This window comes from Pleuronectes platessa, chromosome 5 (assembly GCF_947347685.1).
Source record: "Pleuronectes platessa chromosome 5, fPlePla1.1, whole genome shotgun sequence".
Lineage (NCBI taxonomy): Eukaryota > Metazoa > Chordata > Actinopteri > Pleuronectiformes > Pleuronectidae > Pleuronectes > Pleuronectes platessa.
Genome location: NC_070630.1, coordinates 8,601,051 through 8,622,470, shown reverse-complemented (window position 1 = coordinate 8,622,470; position 21,420 = coordinate 8,601,051). Strand labels below are relative to the sequence as shown.

Sequence of the window (21,420 nt, the reverse complement as noted above, 5' to 3'; positions counted from 1 at the left end):
TATTTTAATCGTGCTGCTGCAGCTGTTGTGCCTCAGCCCTGTCTATCTCCATGTTTAAAAAAAACAACAAGAAAAACAAAACCAAAGGGTGATTTGCCACGTTTTCAATAACTCCCTTAACACAGCATTTGAAAATCAGGAGCCAGGGGGAATGTCAGAATGAAATAAAACAAATCAGGCCTAATTGTGTCTAAAATTAGACGAATGAAAGACAAGAGGATTTGGAATAGTGAGGGAGGCAAGGGATGAAAGAGCGAATCAACTCAAGATCATTGAGAAGTGAGTAACAAAGGCCTGCCAAGCTTTAGTGTTGTTGAAAAAAAACCCTTCCTCACCTCAAGGTTACAAGCAGCCGGGCTATGTGCAGCAAATGAAATACTCAAGGAAGACATAAGTCTCATTAAGGCCCATAAAGGACATCCCTAATAAAATCCTCAGCCTGACATGCAAGAGCTCTCCAGTGATGGCTGATTAATTGCTGGTGCAAATGAAAGCATGAGAGGGAGCCGGGGCTCTGTGGCTATAATTTATCCTATCCTGTCTTGTCTTGTCCTCGCAGCCTGGGGAGATCGCCCAGGAAGACAGGAGAGAGGAGACACGGAGTGGGTGGTTTGGAGCGGGGAGGGGGGAGGGGTGTCTCCTTATATTATGTGGAGGGAAACGTGTTTAGGTGGCGGGTGAGACCATTCGCTCAAAACCTCTTCATCGGGTTGCAGCCACACGTGTTGACATCAGAGTGTTTCCATCTCCGAGTGGGTCAGACTGATAATAACCGAGACACGGTCCGGGAGGAATAATGGCGGCAGCAAAGATGACCCAAAAAATATTTTCGGCACCCATACATCAAGTGAATAACGTGCAATCTTGTGACAGTTCCCTTTGTAATCCATCAATAATATCATCTCACTGATCCTGTGTCAGAATATATATATTTCATCATTTCATCATGTCCCTCTGTCGGGTCTGTGTTTGTGATTAATGGAGAGGTTCCCGATGCCAGGAGGGCACACTTGTCAAACATATGGCTAATGAGTGAGTAATCACCTCCATGAAGTGCTTTGATGCTTTGCCTGGGATCATTCCTGAATCGGACTAAAGTGGATTAATCAATGGTAAGGGAAGCTTTAAGAGCAGCCCGGGTGATGTATGGGGCTGCCGCGGCCGAGGTTATGAGACAGACACGGGGGTCCAAGGACAATCTGGGCTGGGATAATGCCCAGCTGAGGCCACACACCTGCCCTCTAACTGTAATAAGAGGCCGTGGCACATAAAGAGGAGAGAAACAAAGAAATGGGAGCGAAGAGAAGAAATAAAGAGAATAACATGGACATCCCTGCAGCTGCTACTGTGACATGAGACTCCTGGTTTTCATGTGTAAGTAAAGAGATTTGGTTAAAATTAACCTGGTTTTACTTCACACTCCAAGTAGGTGTTGTTTTTAACAGACAATTCTGGCATTTCACAGATTTTGCTGATACTTATGAGACCCACTGTTACCATTTCTGTTGAATGTGTTAGACGTTGGCAAATATACCATATATTCCTTATTTTTCACCAACAGAATATCATATGTGCAGTCGAGATATCTCCAGCAGAAATACACGACCTGCTATTTGGTTTGTTCGTGGCAATTGTTCAGTGTAGGTGGAGAGACAACAAACGTTAACAGATAAGTCTAAATGTCACTGCAAAGTATAAGGTTGGCAAGATTCTAAAGACACATCGAGACACTAAAGACCAGCTCTTTGTCAAATAGTCGTTCAGTAGTTTTCACCTTTCCTCCTCTGGCACTCGCACAAATGCTGGACTCACACATATGCGTGGCGTTGACTAAACAAGTCTTATACTCGGGACACGCAACATAGCCAACTTTAATGCTAACATGCCATACTAGCTATCAATCAAAGGTAAAGAGACATGGGAAATAAAATCCTCAACCACATGAACACACACCAGGTTCACCAGCTCCCTCTACCTCCTCTTTTCACCCACCTGACTTGAACTGGCTCGTACCTGCACTTGAGTGTTTGCTTCAGCACAAATATATGAAACGGTTTCATTTGTACGTTTTTTTAACAGCTGAGCATTGTCGTTTTTAACAAACATTACTCAAACAGGGATAAACATGGCACTTGTTAGGGGCCTTTCTCAACTGCGGATAGTCGACAGAGTATCTGAGTGGAATGAAATTAATTCCGGCTCCTCACTCACAGAGAAGTGTGTTCCTCCAATCCCTCCTTCACCCAGCTCCACTCAAACAGCCCACTGCTACCGGAAAGGAGAGAAGCTGTGTTGTACTTTAGTTTCAGTTTAAACACTCGCGTGGCATCGTCTGAGTAATTTGCAAACAAATCATAAGCTCAGCAGAACCGTGCGCCTCCTTCCTGGACTCCTTAAACACATAACTTTGTTGTAACGGAGAGAAAATGAAGCGAGAGATAATTCTTAGACTTTTTTTCTCCTCATCGCTCTGCTGTACCATTTTCCCTGCTCCGTGTCCATCTCCACGGTGATAAATGAACATCCAATCAACGACAGAAACGTTTGCAGTGTGGGCGGGAGAATGTTGCAAAGGGTACATCAATGTGTACGATTGGAATCACGTCCGTTCGTGACTGAAATGGCACAGAAGATATATATATATATATATCGGTATATATTGGTAACGACTGGATAAGGTGAATGATTGAAGTTGGATCAACAGCAGAAGTTAAATTGAAACTGAAAACTCCATTTGGAGAAATAATTAATGTAACCTACAAGCACAAAACTTTATAAACGGATACAATCAAACTTTATCAAGAAAAATTGTCAGCAACAATAAAAGAATTATGAGTACGAGTGAAAAAACCACGGTAAATATCTATGGCACCAAGACCTTACTTGTTGGTAGAATCAATTCATTTTTGGTTTGTCTCTTCTCTTTAGTAGAAACAGAAAGAAACAATGTTTTTCTACCATTTCAGGAACATTTTCAGTTATCATTTCTTATGGTTATAATAAAATTTGCAGCTTAAAACTCTGTGATGTATGAACTCATTTGTGGCACGATCATCAAAGCAATCTGACAGGTTCCAAATGATTTCCTAATTTAATTATGATGATCTGAAATGAGTTAATATCAGTGAAAACAAATCTGAAAGTACTCAAAATGTCCTTGTAGAAATATATTAATGACATTTGTTTGATTAAATGTATCTGGACCAAAGGAAAAGAGGCACCTTCACTTTAACTTGAAATTATTTCCTGATTAGGTGTGAGATGCTGATCATGTGATTGCAACGACCCCACGTCTATTCAGGGCCCTTTGTTGAATGTCATCCCTCCTCCCCTTCCTCATTTCCTGTCGTCTCTCCACCGTGAATCATAAATAGCTAAATTACCCACCTGCAAAAAAATTTCAAAGGTGATTAATGAATTCTGTTGTAAGTCTAAGTGTGTCCTTGTGTCGACATGTCAACAATTAAGCTTGATCATCACAATCAGAACCGACACTAAAGAGATGAATATGAGCGAAAGCCGGTTTCCTCGGAGCGTAGGAGCTGGCCGACGTCAGGACGGACAGCCGAACCTCAGCGGTGTCGGAGGCGTCAGCCTAACAAGCTTCTTCAAGCTGATTGAAGTCATGGAAAATGCAACCGGCCATACACAGAGTGGTGTAAAAAAAAAAAAAAAAGTGTGTGCCTAAGGAAACACCCCCCGAATCTAACTGGCGGTTTAAGTGATGCTTAACACAACAGCATGCGAGCGATGGCTTAATAACAGGAAACAGATGCGTCAGACGACTGCGGCTGTTGGGCGGCTCGTTGCCAGACTCATTGTCACTGTCTGCTGCTGGTGCGTATGCCGCGGCTCTAACAGGTGATACATCATGTGAACCATCATATGGCTGGAGTGATGATGATTTAAAAGGCTCGGCGAGAGGAGACAGCTTGTCTGAAAGCCTTGTTCCGCGGCGTCCGTGGTCTGACGCGATACATCCATGAGTCACCTTCAGGCGCAGCTCCTCTTGACTGAAGGTTTGATGGGTCTCATAAACACCGATCGTAATTATCATCCGGCAGCAAACAATCCTCCATTTTTCAGGCCACTCTGACAAGAGTTAGGGTAACGCGAGTAGGCCTCGCGGGGCATTGTGCATATCTTGTCTGACTGATATGTCATTATGACGGTTTAATACTTCATAATTATGCCATCGCGGATGCCTGATGGCCGTGGTGTTGCGGGTTGGCAACACTCAGCCACAGAGTGGAGAGTGAAATGGTTTGTTTGCCACGAGTTACGTCAGCGTTGATGACCTAAGAGGTGATGAATATTCTGTGGTGACCTACTCAACACAAAGAGCGACGGACGGAGACGAAAACAAACACGTAATGGGTTTGTCTGACATGCGTTTGTGCGTCTAAGGAATCATTACAAACAATTATACATATTCACTAGACAAAAACATGTCACCCAATGACACTGAGAGTTTTCCATGAAAGTACTTTACACGTTACGTATGAACGAGGTGTCATCATTTTCCCAATAATGTCACTTACACTTATACGATATAGCTTGACAGACAGGTGTTCCCCCGCAGGTGTCACTCAACCCATCCACAGCCGTGGGCTCAATGTGTCATCCGTGTGACCATGAAAGTTCCCTCTGCTGGCTTCTCGTCGACATGTGCTGCTAATCAACGAGTCATCAAGGCAAAGAGACGACTGCCGTCTCTTAATTCTGCAGCACTGATGTTCTCTGTGAATAGCTAAAAACACACGTCACAATAAATCTGCTCGTACTTTGATAACCTTTCTTTGTGTTGCACGAAGCAAATATATCTCCAGGGTGCACTTTGTACAGGATTATGAAGCGAAGGGTCTGGTCCCATATGGTGAAGCCTAAATATATGCTTTGATCCATATTCTGCTATGTTTACTCTGCATTTATTTTATTTATTTTAAGGTTTCAGTGTTGTTAGTAGGATTTTTTCACCTTTGGGAAGGGCCAGTTCTGCTGTTTCCCTCATCCAGTCTTTATGCTAAGCTAATCCAATCATCTCCTGCCGTAGCTTCATTATATATTTAGCAAAGTGAAAGTAAGTGGACTTAAAGTATTTATCTTATCCTGTCATAGGGTCTAAGAATAAAGGCTGTTATCCTGTACATCAAAATTACAATAGATCTCAAATATCGACCATGGAGATGAATGGCACGTCTCTTTTTTCTGCCACTATATGAAACCAAAATATCCTGGATATGGGTGCTGCCTTATCATCATGTTGAGCCAGAGTTTGCGATGTAGTGATGGTGGCGTGGAGAACTACCTAAAATGTATTTATCCATACTCCCATCCACTAACAAGGAGGTGGTTGGTTAAATGACCTATACTGCAACCAGGGGGTGATCCAGAGTTTTGGGCATTATATGAATTTAATCAACAAAATTCAATTCCCATCTCTGAAAACACATTAAAAAGTATGACTGAGATCCAGTGGACAGTGTTGACCTTAACTGAAGCAGAGAGAAATGCTGCTTAATTCATTCTTTACACACGGGTCCCTGAACCACATTTTCCAACCTTGAGATTGGACACAGGAACAAAGAAGAAAGAAACAGCCTCCGAGCTCCCAATACACACATGAAGTGCAGCGCTGATATCTGTGTCCATGAAAGTATCACATAATACACTGAACTGAGACCTTGACTCAAGTCAGTGAAAAGACTGAAACACATCTTTGTTCTGTGCAACACATGCTTCAGATTTTTTAAACAATATAGCACAACTCGGGAATTTGAGCCGTTCACATCAACTAGATATGAACTTAAACTGCAACTAAACATACAATATGTAACTATGGCAGCCATGGTTTACTCAAACAAATCAATAAGAAATGAATCATGGGAGTTGTTGTCGTCACCTCAAATTTTTATGAAAATCTACCTTTCGTGATTTAGGCATAAATCATGCTCGGGGATGAGTTAAAGTATTAAAGTATTATTCACGTTACTTAGCAAACAAGAATGAATAAACATGATGAGTGACCGATAAAAACAGGGAAAGGAAGAAACAGCTAACTAGCTGATTGGTTAACAGTGAGTTTTTTGTAATATGTCCTTTTCCAGGGAATTTATAGCAGACGGGTAAAGTGGATATCACACAATTAATAGTCAATCAAAATAAAACATCCAGTTATGTTGAATAAAATTGCGAATTTCTCTGGGTTTGAACATGTTGGATAATATGACTACTTAGATCAACAAAATACATAACATGGGTCAACTCATTTTTAGATTCTGTGATGAAGAATTGTTACTTATTTTATCTTTAAGACAGTGAGATAAAAACATCTACTAATCATAGATATATAGATATTTTATGGTTATGTAACTAGACTCGAAAGTGTAAATTGATGACGGGAGATGAAATTTAAGGGTGAATTAATCTTAAAAGGTTTCTTGAGTCTTTTCAGACTTCTCATTTAATCAGAGTGGAGATAATAGTGTCTTTATTGTGTTTTTATAGATGACTGTAAAAACAAAATTGTGCAGTTTATAGCAACAAAATCAAAAAGTGTCTCATATGTAATCAGTGTCTTCTTCATACTGAATGAACTGAGAACCAGTTTATTGAATCAATACCAATCCCTGTAAAAATACATCATTTCACTCCTCATAATGACCTCAGCCTTCTTTTCTCTCACAACTACAACTGAGATGGAATACATTTGCTCTCTTGTGTTGGAAGAAACATTAAAAAAGATAAGGACAAGGTCAGACTGAGAGAAAATACTTCACAACTGGAGGATTTCATGCCATGCATAGCTGCTATATCTCGACACATTGTATTTCTGATCCTCGGGTTCAAACTCTTAACGTTTTCTACGCCGGCTTCAGCACCAGCAAGGCCGCTTGCTGATGATTCAAATAATTCCAGTCCCTCTCTTCAAATGGAACATTTTGATGGATTATGCAGTGTCAACCGTCAGCGCTGTGAGCGCATTTGAATAAATGTAGATTTGAGATTTACTGAAAGATGAGGCCAACATGTCAGAGTGATACACAACCGCTGCATGCAAATGCTGCGTACTTTGTTGCCCCAGCATTAAAAAAAAAATAAAACAATGTGCCGAGGAACCAATCATCCATGCACCAAATGTACAATGTTAATTTAATCTGTTCACATATTGTCTTACTGCACTGACAGGCAGTAATGAGACATGTTGTATAAACTGTCTTTATTACACAGCTTCAGAAATTCAGTGAAACTAATCTTAAAAGTGAGGAGCTTCTGTTCAATTGGCCTGAACGTACAATATGAAAAAAACAAAAACGGCAAAGAGAATAAAACAGAAATTCATGCAAACTGTGAGAAACAATCAGCACAAACCTGAGAAGATATGACATTTAAGTGCAAGTGACAGAATGAAATCATGTACAACAATCCTATTACACATGTATGGCATTTGACAACCCTTAAGTCGACTGATATTTGAAGCAGAATAATCCATGTTGTGCAGGTCCAGCCTATTTATTCATGCACAGACGGTGGATCTCTCAGGCTTGGAAAATCAGCTTCTGCTTTAATACCGCCTTTGTCACATCCATACTTCCCTAACCTCACTAACTACACTATCTCCCTGCCTGTTCAAGCAAAACTTTATGCTAAGTAAATCATTTACATCTCCCAAGCAGCCTATCTACATTTTCCAATAAAACCCTAAATTGATGGATGTCATCTTAGTGCTCACAGGCAATAACTCCTGCTGCTTCAAAATAACAATATGTTTTTGGCTTTATGAGGTCTAGACATGCTATTCTTTTTAATGACATCCTTGGGCCAGTGCTGTTTACATTTATTGATATCTGTTTTTAGATTGGAGCAGCTCTGTCTTCCTTGGAGGTTTACCATGCAGAGTTAAATTTGAGTCACGCTGACAAACCAAACTTTTCATTTGGGGAGTGTAGACCACACAGAGAAGAAGTGAAGAAGTAAAACTATAGAGCTCATATACGTTTTGCTGAGATTCAAAACAACATTGTTACTACGTTTTAAACAATAATATGAACACTTCACAGTACAGTCTGACAACTTACATCTGCCTGTGCTTGGCTTCATTTGCAAAACCAAGTTAATAACATTTGATGTATATTTAAAAGGTCAAGTTAATAGGGTTAATAAATTGTATTATCATATTGGTACTGAGTCATGATGTGCAAATTAACCAGATTCAGTGTTTTACTACATCATAAGAAGAAATTTTTTGTACTTATAAACAGTCCTCAAGGAGAATTCAGTTGGATTTGGTTGAATTAAAAGGCTACGAAAGTGTTTCTGACTGTGTGAACCAAATCGTTCAGTAATGATTCCTGTTTACGACTGACAAAATAATGATTCTGTTTTTGAACCGCTGCGCCTCGAAGAAAACAAATGAAGTTGTGCTTTGTGTCATGTGCTCTCATGAAATTAGTCCTTGGATTCCACATAAGGGAATGACATTGGCATATAGTTCTGCAGCTACTGTACTAACAACTAGAAGAAAATCCATACATGGTTTGTACAGGAAATGAAGCAGGGTGAGTCCAGTTCAGTCTCTGCAGCGCTGAGCCACTGTGTTCATACATTTCACTAGTTTCTGTAAACCTGTCCTGAAGCTGAATCATTATTGTTCTATAACATCACGGCGAACAAAAAGCAAGAAGTCACAGAAGATAGGTGGGGAACCAAACGGCAGCTCTGTGCTAATGAGTGCTGCCATGTGTTCTGCCTCGGAGGACAACAGAAAACCAATTGAAACACAGTTTCAGAGACGGCGCATGCTTAACAATGACCTATTAAATTTATGGGAGCATCACGGACTGTCAAAACTAAATGAGACCTGATTGCAGGAAAGAGCTTGAAGAACTAAAATTACCTCGACGTGAGGAATGAACTTGGCTCGTTCCTTCAGGGTTGTGCGCTGACTAAAATATGGATTTCCACTTGTAAGCCGCTGCAGCATCCACAAAGACAAAGGTCCCTGTTGCTCAGGAGCTGTCACTGCACCCGCTGGAGGTGCATGGCGGGAGGCGACCACTTTGTTATCCTGTCGCTGAGCTGTCCCGTTTATCGCACACGTCTTTTGTACAATGTTCTTATGAGTTTGACACAAAAATGCTCCTGTAGCTTCAAGTCCAGATACAAATATTAACAAAGTGCACACATGGCTCTACATTAATACATGTTAAATACTGTGGTGAGCGCTGCGACTTCATATGAGCCAGAAGTTGAAGTAATAGTCTTTGATGCATTAAATGATGAGCAGGGATGTTACTTAGAAAATAATCCCTAATTTAATGTAATTAAAATAAACTAATAAATAATCTTTTAATATGTACAGTGAGAATGGGTGTGGCTGCACGGAAATATATAAAACTCCAGAGCACTCTCACAACAGTATCAAAAACAGTTTTGAATACAGTTATAGATGCAAATATAACTGCAGTTATTTTCTGTCCAGACTTGGTACACTGCTGGAACAAAGGCGAAAAGGACAGATGAAAGAATTAAATCTGACAAGTGGAATCGGCTTATCTTGACAAATGAAAAGCATTAATGGAGGTTGGCCACTGAGATCCATCTAAAGTGTGAGCAGTTTTGTACAATATAAGTCATACAAGACTTTTGATATGGTAGTTATAAAGTGCTATAAGAGAGGTAAAAAAAAGCATTACAAAAACAAACATCAGCACACAAGGGTGAAGGGGGAAAAAAGAAACTTGCATTGCTGTCTCCATTAAGGTCCATAGCTCATTAAGGGAGAGTCAACAAGCCTCGCCACTCCTATTAGAACCCTCTGGGAAAACAGAGACTGGAAATAAATAAATATCAATTCCGCCATTAAAGGAGCCGAAGCAAAAAACAAACACAAAGCTACGAGGAAAAAGAAAAATGTGTCAAGGGAGGATGCAAAGTTTGTGACGCAATTTTTGTTTTCTTTTTTGCAACAGTTTGTTCATGTATGAGTCCGACATTTATTTAAACATATTTAAATTCAGGAATAGAAAACAGATTTGTTTGTGATGCTGTATATCAGGCTGTGGATGTTTAAAGCACAAAAATGTGGGTTTTCCTTATATGCTCAATCTTTATATCAGGGATATGAGTGTATAGTAGCACAAATACCGTATGATGAATAAAAATATGGACTGGGACCCTGACTAATTCAGATATCACAGCAAACATTAACTATAATAGCTTAATTAGTCTTAAAGGAGGAATACTATACTTATATTAAGATTCATAATTTTTATTTCGGATATTCCTAGAATGATTACACACTAGAGCAAAGACAAAAGCATCATGTCTTCTTTAGGGAATTGTTAATATTGTTTTACCAAAGATTCCACGACAGAAACATTCTTTGTGTCAGTAGATACGGAATCTTTGATTAAAATCTTTCCTCCGTTCTTATTTCAATCAGATTTCGAGTTGAGTTCACTCACTTGTTCGCACCTTAGAAGAGTAGATTTGAAAAAGTTACTTCATAGACCTCAAAAGAAATGTTGATTTTTGAGGATGCTGACGATGGGAACTTTTCTCCCAAAATCCAGTACTCAGAGGGTAATTAAAACTAATTGTGTGAAACAGGAGCACCTCTCGAAAAGTAAAACTGTTTTCATTTTTGGAAAAAGAAAAGTTTTACTGTCTCCGTGTTAGGCTTAATTGGACGGGGCACTTTGAAGTTGCAGTTCATGCACTGAACAGGTAAGTGTGTCAGCCTCTTGTATTCATAAACTGAATAGTAGTTAGTGCCTCTTTGCATCTGACCTGACGCACTCAAAAACGATCAACCACGCGTGTAGATGTTGCCATCCTTCTGTCAATTAATGTGGATAGTTTTACAGAAGGTTACAGCAAATGCAAATGTTCATATATGCTGAGCGCAGATATGTATTTGATTTAGGGAGCGAGAAGCTGCCGAGGAGTAAGCCCCCCCCCCCCCCCCCCCCCCCCCCCCCCCCCGATCTGCGGGGCAGTTGTTCGTCTGGCAGCTCGGTGTTTACTTTCCTTGTTAGTTATCGACAGACGGTTGTTTTGGAGCCAATGGATCAAGCCCATATTTCCTTTCAAATACATTTACCTGTCATCTTAGATGTAAGCAATGTGACTTTGAGTTTCCCCCTTCCATTAGCTCTATTGCCTCCCATGTCTCTCCGCAGCGCAATGACTCAAGTATGAGTCAATCAATAGGCCTCTGGTTTGGGTGAATGAGTCCCGGTGCTTGGTTTGCACAGTCTTGATCTGCCTGACAATGACAGATTATACTGCTGTATCAGAGTAATTAAGATGGGTCCATCGTCAAGCCGATAACTCAAGAGCATGATGCCTCAGAGGCAGGCGGCATCAACCTGTCGGACAACAGCTCTCCCCTTAGTAAACAGCATCATCATTTTCTTATGATTCACCTGGAGATGGGACAAAAATCTTCTGCATCGACTGTAAATTCTGCAACCATTAACTTTCTTTTTCGGAAGCTTCACCATAAAGACGACTGCTGCTACGAGACTAGTATAAATTAAAGTATTAAAGTAAGTAAAAACCTGAGCGGATGTGGATGCACATATAATCTCCTAAGAACCTGACGCATTACGGGAGTTTTTGATTTTGTAAAACCATAAATCCTGTGCTGTGAAACTAGCATCTTTTAAAAGTTGATAAGTGTCAGTGATGTGATGAAAAGTTCGACTTTGGGGGGAATACGCTTTTATACTTTCTTACCAAGCATCTGATAAGAACATCGATTACACTTGTATGTTATGAAAGAAGCTATAACCAGCCCGTAGCATGAGACTGGTCTCGAACAGTTTCCAAAAATGTCAAACTGAACCTCAGATATGATCGTGTTAGACTCTGCAGTTTGTGATCTTGTCATATTGGGGTGAATTCATGATGAGGTGCTTCCAAAATGTTTGCTCCTCCATACATCTGGACGAGGGGGAACACCTTTAGAAGTAGAGGGGTTGAAACCCGACCTGAGCCGATAGGGAACTGACGAGTTGGGACAAGACAGGAACATTTTAAATAACAATCGGGTGCGGTTCAGTAATGTTGGCTGGTCTATGTGCTTAATTTTTTATGCTGCAGGTTACTGTAATCAGGTTAGGACACAAAAAAACAGAATGCCTGCCAGGTTCTGGTCAGGCTCGACTAATTTTTCTTTTCACCGAGCCGCACCCAAGAAGAAAATATGAGAAACCATCCCATTAATGTAATGAAGCCCACAAAATAGAACCTCAGAAAAGACCACAGAGTCGATTTGAGTTGAAATCAATGGTGGTGATACTAAATGAGTGGTCGGTTAATTGACTTATAAACAAATATATATATATATATATGTATGTCATTAAAAATAACCCTTAACCAAAACCTGAACATTTAAGGTGAGAATAACTGTCAAGCCATTGCATTGTATTACGTTACAGAGAGAGGGAGGGGGGGTTTCTCATTTTCTGAGCCTTTATGTTGTTTCTTCGAGACTTGTTTGTTCTTTCCCGCTAGCATCCCTGCATGCATTGTTCAAACAAAATTAGAGGACCATTATTGTGCAATGGGGGAATCGCTGAAAAGGAACACGGAGACTTGGAAGGACCCGGCTATTCTAATGTTGCACCCAGGTTGAGCTGCGTCCTGCTGTGTAAGGGAATAATATTTCATTCAGTCTGCATAAATGCATTCGCAAACAGCCCTCCAACGAGAAAGGGGGCGACTGCTTCCAGAGGAGGGACGGTAACTGTCCCAATAACTCACTGTGGATATAAATCTGGGAATATTAGATCCCTTTACATCTTTACTCTTTATCTAACAGTGAAGTGTGGCAGCTGCAGCACCCCCCCCCCCCCCCCCCATATCTGTTTGCAATGTAAGATTTATTGATTAGTGTAGTGTTTGCATTCTGTCGCCACTTAAACTGATACACAGTACTTGTACCTTTAATTTTCTCCAGTGGTGTTGAATTACTCCCACCTATGCGCTGCTGCTTACAGAGGAATCCGGGCACACAGTTGTTATTTTATCTGGCTCAGATCTGTCCAAACAAACTCAGAGAGGAGAGAGGAAGGTGCAGCGACTCTGAAACCGAAACCTGTCGCAACTGCCCGGCCCGATAGATGAAAACTCTCCCCTTCAGGTTTTCTACAGAAGACAATGGGCCTGCCGTCAGTTCACAGTGGACACATGAGATAGAACTGGGCCGACAGGAGGAGGGAGGGCGGGTCAACCAACTCTCAAACAGCCCCTCAAATCAATAGCTTTAAATGTGATGAAAACAAGAAACTAATGCAATGTCGAGCCAACTTGTTGCTCATTGTTCTCGGTCGGGCCGAGACAAAAACACCTTCTGTTTGAAAACACTGTGCAGCCGCTGTCTAAAGCAGCGGGATCGTTTTCGTTACAATTGAAGCAGTGGATTAGTGGGAGCTGGGTAACTGAATTTATAGATTAGAGATTCAGACTTCGCTCTCTGAAAGAGTCCTTTCTCCTCCGCATTGATCAGCAGTTATTTACTCCTAATGTTGTGAGTTCACATCTGCGGCTCATCCACTCTCACGCTTCTCTTTTTGGTTTAATTTCTCTTTTGGCTGTGCTCACATGACAGGACAGTCCCCGTCTAGACCTTCGTCAGTCAGGGAATACGTTCCCTGTAGTTTCAGGCTGTAATTGTGGTTCTCACTCGGCCAAAACAGTTGTCATTTTAAATGCTGGTTGCAATATTTGTGAGAGTCAGATCAGTGATGTCTCTCTTGCATGTGACACATGGATGAGTAGACAAATTATGCAGAACGCTCCTTTGGGCTGATCAGTGTCATTTTTGATAATGTGAGATGCATCCACCACCTTCTGACAAGATGTTCTTAACCCAGCAGGAGAGACATTGAAAATACCCTAAAGGAGCAATGAGATGAGGTTCATGGAAATGTTATCAGCTACATTATAGAAATATGGCGTTTCGAGATAATTTATAGACATGGTGCCTCCATTATCAGGGACCACATGAGACTATAAAGACCCAGTTTACAATATGAAAGTGGCTATAATGAATATCGTATAAATAGCATATATCAAGTGACAATGCGAAAACTATACAACAATATGAGGGCAGTTGTTATAAAGGCCTGCCATTAGATTGGCTGTTTCTAAGGTCTGAATGAGCCATCACAAAAAAGGTTGTGTTTTAATTGGTGTTTATCTAGATAGAACTATTACACAAAAATTACTGAGCCGGATTTTACTTGCTTTAACACAGTAAATTAGACAATACAGGGCGAATGTAATCTCCAGGCATCCGTCTAGTTTAATCTTGAAACCTTCATCTCAACACAAGCCAGCAACTCTCGATTTACATAAAGCTGCAGAGAAAGATGGAAACATTTCAGGAGTGTTATTTTCACTCATACGTTTTAGAATCTGTCCCTCATCAACACTTACATGAAGAGGAGTGTGCATTCAGCTCTTTCCAAAGTATGAGAACTTGGCACCTTAACCATCAGCTATAAACGGTATAAACCGTGAAGTAGGCTACTGTACAAAAGTGGTTTGGTGGAGAATCTACAGTAGAGTTGTTTTGATATTCTTTAACATTTGAATGGCTGAACATTTATAAGAAAAAACATGGAATCATGTTATGGGATAGGAGCCTCAAAAGCAGCCACTTGAATTCAAGTAGTAATTGGATTCTCCCTCTAGCTCCCCTGCTGTATTAATTCATAAATTATCTGGCAATGCAGAACACTAAAACTTAGGGAAGGTTTAAAGGTGTCCAAACTTGAATCTCCTCCAGCCCCAGTATAATCACAATTACTGGCATCTGCGATGAGTGCGAGAGACGGATGAATGGACAGACTGAGTGTGACCCTTGATACTTCGCTAAACATACGTTGGGAACTGAGGGGGGATGTTTTAAAACCATTTTTAGGTGTCTTCGTTTTCTGAACTAAAATCGAATTTGTTCAAAACAGTTTTTGACTTGTAGCATGGTGGATATCTGCCCGAGGTAGTTCTTCCTTTACAGAGTGCTGTGCTTTGGCTGCTCCAAGGCCTTAATGGTGGCTTGTAATTGCTCCATCACCCATACTAATGTGCACTCTATGCCCTTTTCAAAACAAAAACATCGCATTTCCATTTTTTTCACCGCAGACCTGATTGTCACCATCTAAGCATCCCAGCCAATAGAGTGAGGTCTCTCAGATCCAGGGAACAGAGAGAACAATGTCATATTCATGAGCGCAGACATGAGCTCTCCTCCTCATTACCCCAGCACAGTCATTAATGGAAGCTTCTGTCCGTACAATCATGAAAGGACCTGTCATCTGTCCGTTTCTGCTAATTGACTGTTTACGACATCTCAACACAGACAGACAGACACCTTTTTGATCATCCTTGGTTTGTCGTCCAGTTTGACACCACAGTGCAAATCCCTTACACAGAAACGTCCAGAGTTTTTCTTCGCCTTTTAATATCTACTATATGACTCTGAGTGATGGCGTGTCTTCAGCAGCACTCCCGCGACCTTGACAAAACAATGAGATACAGTATTTACTTGAAGGTCCAACTATTGAGTGTGCGGACAGAAAACACTTGCACCCGGCACCCAAGGTGATGTTTTTCAGGTGAGATTTGAGTCTTTCAAAAACTGAAAAGATTTTCAAGTCAAGGACAGAAAGACATAATCTTTTTTTTCTCCTCCAAAACATGGACTTTCATAACCAATTCTTTCTATCAAAACAGGCTGACTTGCTACAACCTCTGACTTGGAAGGACAAATGCTAAAGTGAAATCACCCAATTCACTACGAGCTGCGAGCCACCTCCGCACTCTGGTCCGTTTTATGAGCTAACGCCAAGGGAGTGTGAAGTTTGCAGCACATTCGCACTATTCGTGGCCACGCGCAGGCAAGGTGGTGACGGCGTAAACACAGATATTTGATTTACTGGCGAGAACGACACGTGCAGATGCACCGGGAGAGACACAGCAATGGACGTGCGTTGTCCTCTGTGAAATTATAACTGCAGAGCACCACATGACTTGCTTTGTTACATCTGCTTCTAATGGCCAAATTCCTTACATGCATCAGCTGCCATTCCTCCTGCCAGCCCCTCCCTCTCCACCAGACAGATTAGCTGCCACCGCATAAAGTAGTGCCATGCATTATCTGGCAATTAGAGTGAGGCTTATTAAGCAGAGTTTAATGTAAATTTAATGAGCAATTAATTCAATTTCTTTAAATAGAAGAGTATATTATTGTTACAAATGATGTACGGTGGTGATCTCTAACATACAGCCAAATGAAATACTTCACAAGTGGGCACATATCTGTGGCCCATTAGGTGCAGTATTAAATCTATCCTGAATCACAGGACTGAACTCTTAGTGGTATTTCAAACAGATCGAACCGAGAAGAACGCCTTGTTTTGCCAAAGAGATGGAACTGATGACCTGAAACAAAATTCTCAATTAATCAATGGACAGAAAATATATCAGCAGCCATTCTGATCATCATCTAATCGATGAGGAAGAATGCTACTGTTCTTTGCCTTGTAGTAAACCATTAAACATTAGCATTAAAACTATTTTAATGGGATCACTTCAGACTTCAGTAAACTTTGATGACCATTTCTTTTATTTGTTTTGTTATTTCAACTAATTGAGAAAGTAATTGGAAGATTAAAGTAAAATAATCATTTGGATGTAGTTGTACTTACATATTTCTGTTTAATGTTATTGTACGCTTCTAATTTACTACATTCAGGGGGGAAATAATTGGACTTCTTACTTCACTACAGTAACAAATGGCCACAAGTTATTTAGCAAAATAACATTTGTAATACTCAAAAGAAAAATGATTTAAAAAAAAAAATACAATGGCAGACAACAGAGTGCATAGTGAGGCTCAACAGTCCCCTTAAATTAAATCAAGCTGCACCAACTTGCAAACACTCATAAATATCAGTCCTCTAAATATACCTGATGTTATTTTTTACCAAAACATGATTTATGCCCTGGAAAATGACCCTATCCTGGTTCTTTTCTTGGCCCATGTCTCATCCTCCCACCAAGTTTCAAGAGAATCTATTCAGCAGTTGTTGCGTTTTCCTGCTAACGGACAGAGAGACAGACGGCAATGAAAACATAACCTTCTTGGTTGAGGTAACTTATAAAATATTCATCATGTTTATAGATTAAATGACCCAAGGGAGGTTAAGTTTAGCCCACATGTTAAATAATAATTCCTATTTACTTTATAATATACTGCATAGTAGTATAGCTGTATTGCTACAACCAGCCCCAGTCCTTTGCTCTTTTGAATGACCCTATCTGTATGCATGTACTTCCTGTAGGCCTGAATATGCACCACTGACAGAGACGAAGCAAACACCACCAGGAGATCAACATTGTTATGGTAACGGTGTGTGTGTGGGGGGAGGGGGGGGGATAAGAGCTCAGACAAACACAAACTGAGGCCAGAGCTGCACACCGCCAGATGATTCCCGCAACATCTGTTTCAAAGCCAAACCCGTGAGCGCCGGAGAGACGGACATCTTCCTTCACTCGCCATGTCACATGCCAACAGGCGAAACCGAGAGCGCCGTAACAACTGTATGTTTCCTTTTTGTTTCTGCGGGATCCTGTCGTCCACTGGTGCCCAGAGGATTCGCGACAGCTCGTATTGATCCGTGTCACCATCGCTCTGTCCTGACGAATGGCTTTTAACTGGCAATAAGTGGGATTATGCAACCTCGTGAAATTCAACGATCTGATATGCTACAACAGGGCGAACCCCAGGAGACGCACGCAGGGAAATACCAATAAACAGATCCCGTGTTAGGATGCAGAGTCCCAGCTTTTTCCACGACAGGACGCTCAGGCCGAGGCAGCTTCTTCAGCTTCAGTAGTCATTATGAGAACAGCTTTACCTTATGATGTTGAGGCTGAGCTTTCCCTCTCCCTCCCTCTTTCTTGATTCACCTTCTTTCAGTGGTCTTTTCTATAATAAACTCAACACCCAGACAGTTTCTCAGAGTCTTTCACTAGACACACGAGACAAAGTTTAAATCCACCGATTCTGCCTTATTAACAAGGACAAATTGGGAGCTGTCTAAAATCAGACAGTCAGCACTTCACAGAGCCAGAGATTGTTTTGTTTTTTCCCCGTTTCTTCTCTTGCTCGCGGCAGCAGAAGAAAAACAAACAAATGAAAAAACCTGAGGTCACATCAGAACATTTCTGTCCTGAAACCACCTAGAGAGAGAGAGAGACTGCATCAGTTTCCTGACGCTGCCGCCCCTCGCTGTCTCCAGCCTGAGGTTGAGGCTGCCTGTTCGTGGTGCATTATTTTATGTGGCTGAGAGGTTAATTAAATTAATATGACATGGAGACGCCGGTCAATTCTGTAAATGTCATTCAACTGCAATTCAACACAGGGCACGATAAATTCAACAGCTGTGAAATGAAAGGCTGGTAATCAGGAGCTGTAAAAAATATATAAAAGATTTGTTTTTACTTGTGACTTCAGTTTCTGTCACACACACACTGGACTTCATTGAGACGTACTCTAACCTTAACCAGTTACTACTCGCTTAACCCTTACCTTAACCTAAACCTAACCTTTACCTTAACCTGAATTTAACCCTAAAACATGTCTTCCCCTTAGAATTTAATGATTTACGTTATGGGGACTTGTTTTTGTTACCAAAGAAGAGAAGTCCCGTAAGGTGACTTTGAGGATAGGTCCTCACAACATGCGTGACCACAAACACACGTACACACACAAACACACACACACACACACAGAGCAAACCTGTTGATGGCTGATGCAGATTAGCACTACGGCCACTAATGGTAATATCTGATACAGAAATGAAACCACTCAGAAGTCGCTCCGGTGGGCTTCATGTGTAAACCTGTCATCACAACTGTTGCTCACCATTAGGCGACACAACTACATGTCCACCCTGGTGCTGCAGGGAGGATTTAAAGCGGCTGCAAGCTGACATTTGAATGGGCTCACATGCGTCAGTATTGTCGGCAGATACGTTTTCCAGGAAAAAAAATAACAAGACACACTGACGCATGCAACTCTGATGCAACCGCGGTTGCATGAGGGGGAATGATCGGACTGTAGGGACCGCAATGGTCGCGCACATCCAGGCGCCCCTGGATCGAGCAGTTGCGGGCTGTAAAAGCCAAACAGCTCCGTGGCAGATTTACATCCTCTCCAAGGCTCATTAAGAGAAGTGAAGACTGCGGACAGGAACACAAACACACACACACACACACACACACACACACACACACACACACACACACACACACACACACACACACACACACACACACACACACACACACACACACACACACACACACACACACACACACACACACACACACACACACACACACACACACACACACAGGCATCACAGGCATCAGTTGTGCGGCCAGAGGACACTGTGAGAGACTGCAATGCGTGTTTTTTTCCTCCGAAGCGCACCTGAAGCGCAGACTTTAGGGGTTTTTAGACCGCGGGGTGAGTTTGCACTGTGGAGCTTTAATGCGGTTTGACTGAAGGATGCGATTGCGGAGCCCGCGTTCGGTGAATCGGACTCGTTTCCGAATAAAGAGCCAGGTTTCCAGCGAGCATAGCCTCCAACTTGCCCCCGATCCAAACACGCCACGGCCGCAACTGCCCAGAAACATACTTTCTCTCCACATGTGCCGTCGTGCAGCACTCTTACTTTTTTTCATAGCGTGCGGGGCTTTGCAGTAAAACTCAGGACAACACCCCCGTCAGTGAAGCGCTAAATGCCGGGATGAGGGTCCCCACAGTCCCGGCAAACACAGCGGAACCACAGCGGCACAAAAGTGATGCTGAGATTTCAGGGGGAAGCTGGTGCGCATCCAGCGCGTAAAAGCACCACAACTTCTCCCCGGTGCTCCTCCGGCTTCAGCTGCGGATGGGGGGGGAATTCTGCATAACACACACGCACACTCACTCACACAGAATAGAAGAGAGAGGGGGAGCATAATAAAAAAATCTAAAAACTTACCTTTCGGAAGAAACGCGAGTGAAATCACGAAAACCGAGAGAGAAACAGCGAGAGATCCGCTCCCCGTGATCGCCATGTTGGACACCTGCTTGAGACTGGCGGCGCTAAATCACCTAGAGACGGCCATGGGATGGAAATGTAGGCACATGAGAGGCGGAGGGAGGGCTCGAGCAGGGAGCCTGCGATCATATTTGGCTGCATTATGTTGCAATGACACCCAGGCCTATAAAATCACAGACGAATAGGCTATTACACGCATACCTAGTAAGTGTATTATTGTCACTGGACCACAAAGACACGGTGAAATTCCCAACAGGAGAATTGGAGGCATATTACAGTGATGCCATGGGATGTGTAAAATACCGTGGAGGGTGGTGGGGTCACCATAAACTCACCACAGAGAACCACAGACACTTTATAGGAATATTAGAGTCATTTCTTTTATGGTTATGGTCTGTTAGTTCATGTGGGTGCACACCAACCTACACTCAACTATGTCTGCACTTTGGTTTTTATGGCCGGAGCACAAATAATTCTCACATAAAGCAGCATTTAGTTTGTTTATATTACAGGAGTCAGGTCAGTGGCTGCTGCTGTTGTTAGAGGGAGTGTGTATTCTACTGTTTTATGATGCTTTTACAGGAGAGGCTATTTCAACCTGTCTTCTTTGGAACAACATCCACTTATCACAGGCAATTCAAGTCCATTTCTAACATGTGGAGTTCAAACGAGGCAGATTCAGTGGAAATCTTTTTGTTTTTGAAGCCTCGAAGAAGAGTTTGATTGCACAAACCCGTTTTAATTAAAGGAATAGTCAGTGAAGTTTGGTGAAACTTCTGATCCTCAAGCCACTTTGTTCATTGCCTACTCAAAGAGCGCCCCCTTTTCTTTAAAGGGAGTATTACAGCATATAATGGAAGCTTTGGGAGCTTGGGAGGTGGCAGACTCCTCCCTGCAAACATGAGAACACCCATCAGAAATTCACAATTTAAAAACCACACTGATTGAATGGAAATGAAACACTGAAGATTATTAATAAAGGGTGTCCAAGTGAACTCTCATCCTCAGTGTGTGTGTGTGTGTGTGTGTGTTTGTTATTGTCTCACCGTTTCAACTCACTCGACTGATTCTCACCTGAAAGCTGGTACATTGGGAATATCTTGGGTGGAATCACAGAGCTACAGAGACGCATGCATGACAACACTGAATCTCATTTCCCTTTTTCATTGTGTCAAAACAGCACAAAGGCTGCTAATTGCACAATCTATTCTCTGAGACTGCGTGTCAGTCCTCATTCCATGGATGAGTAGATAGCATTTAGAACTTCACTCTAATGCTGCAGCCGTCCCTA

General features: G+C 41.7%; 1 protein-coding gene across 1 annotated transcript in view; it reads right to left on the bottom strand.

Moving 5' to 3' along the window:
* The window catches only part of cadm1b (cell adhesion molecule 1b), a 137,915-nt gene extending 117,727 nt beyond the window's left edge, over nt 1-20,188 (bottom strand). The window contains exon 1 of the mRNA XM_053423622.1: nt 20,070-20,188. Coding sequence (XP_053279597.1) covers nt 20,070-20,145 — 76 coding nt within the window. The 5' untranslated portion in view covers nt 20,146-20,188. The remainder of the gene's footprint in view (nt 1-20,069) is intronic.
* Between the last annotated feature and the right edge of the window lie 1,232 nt (nt 20,189-21,420).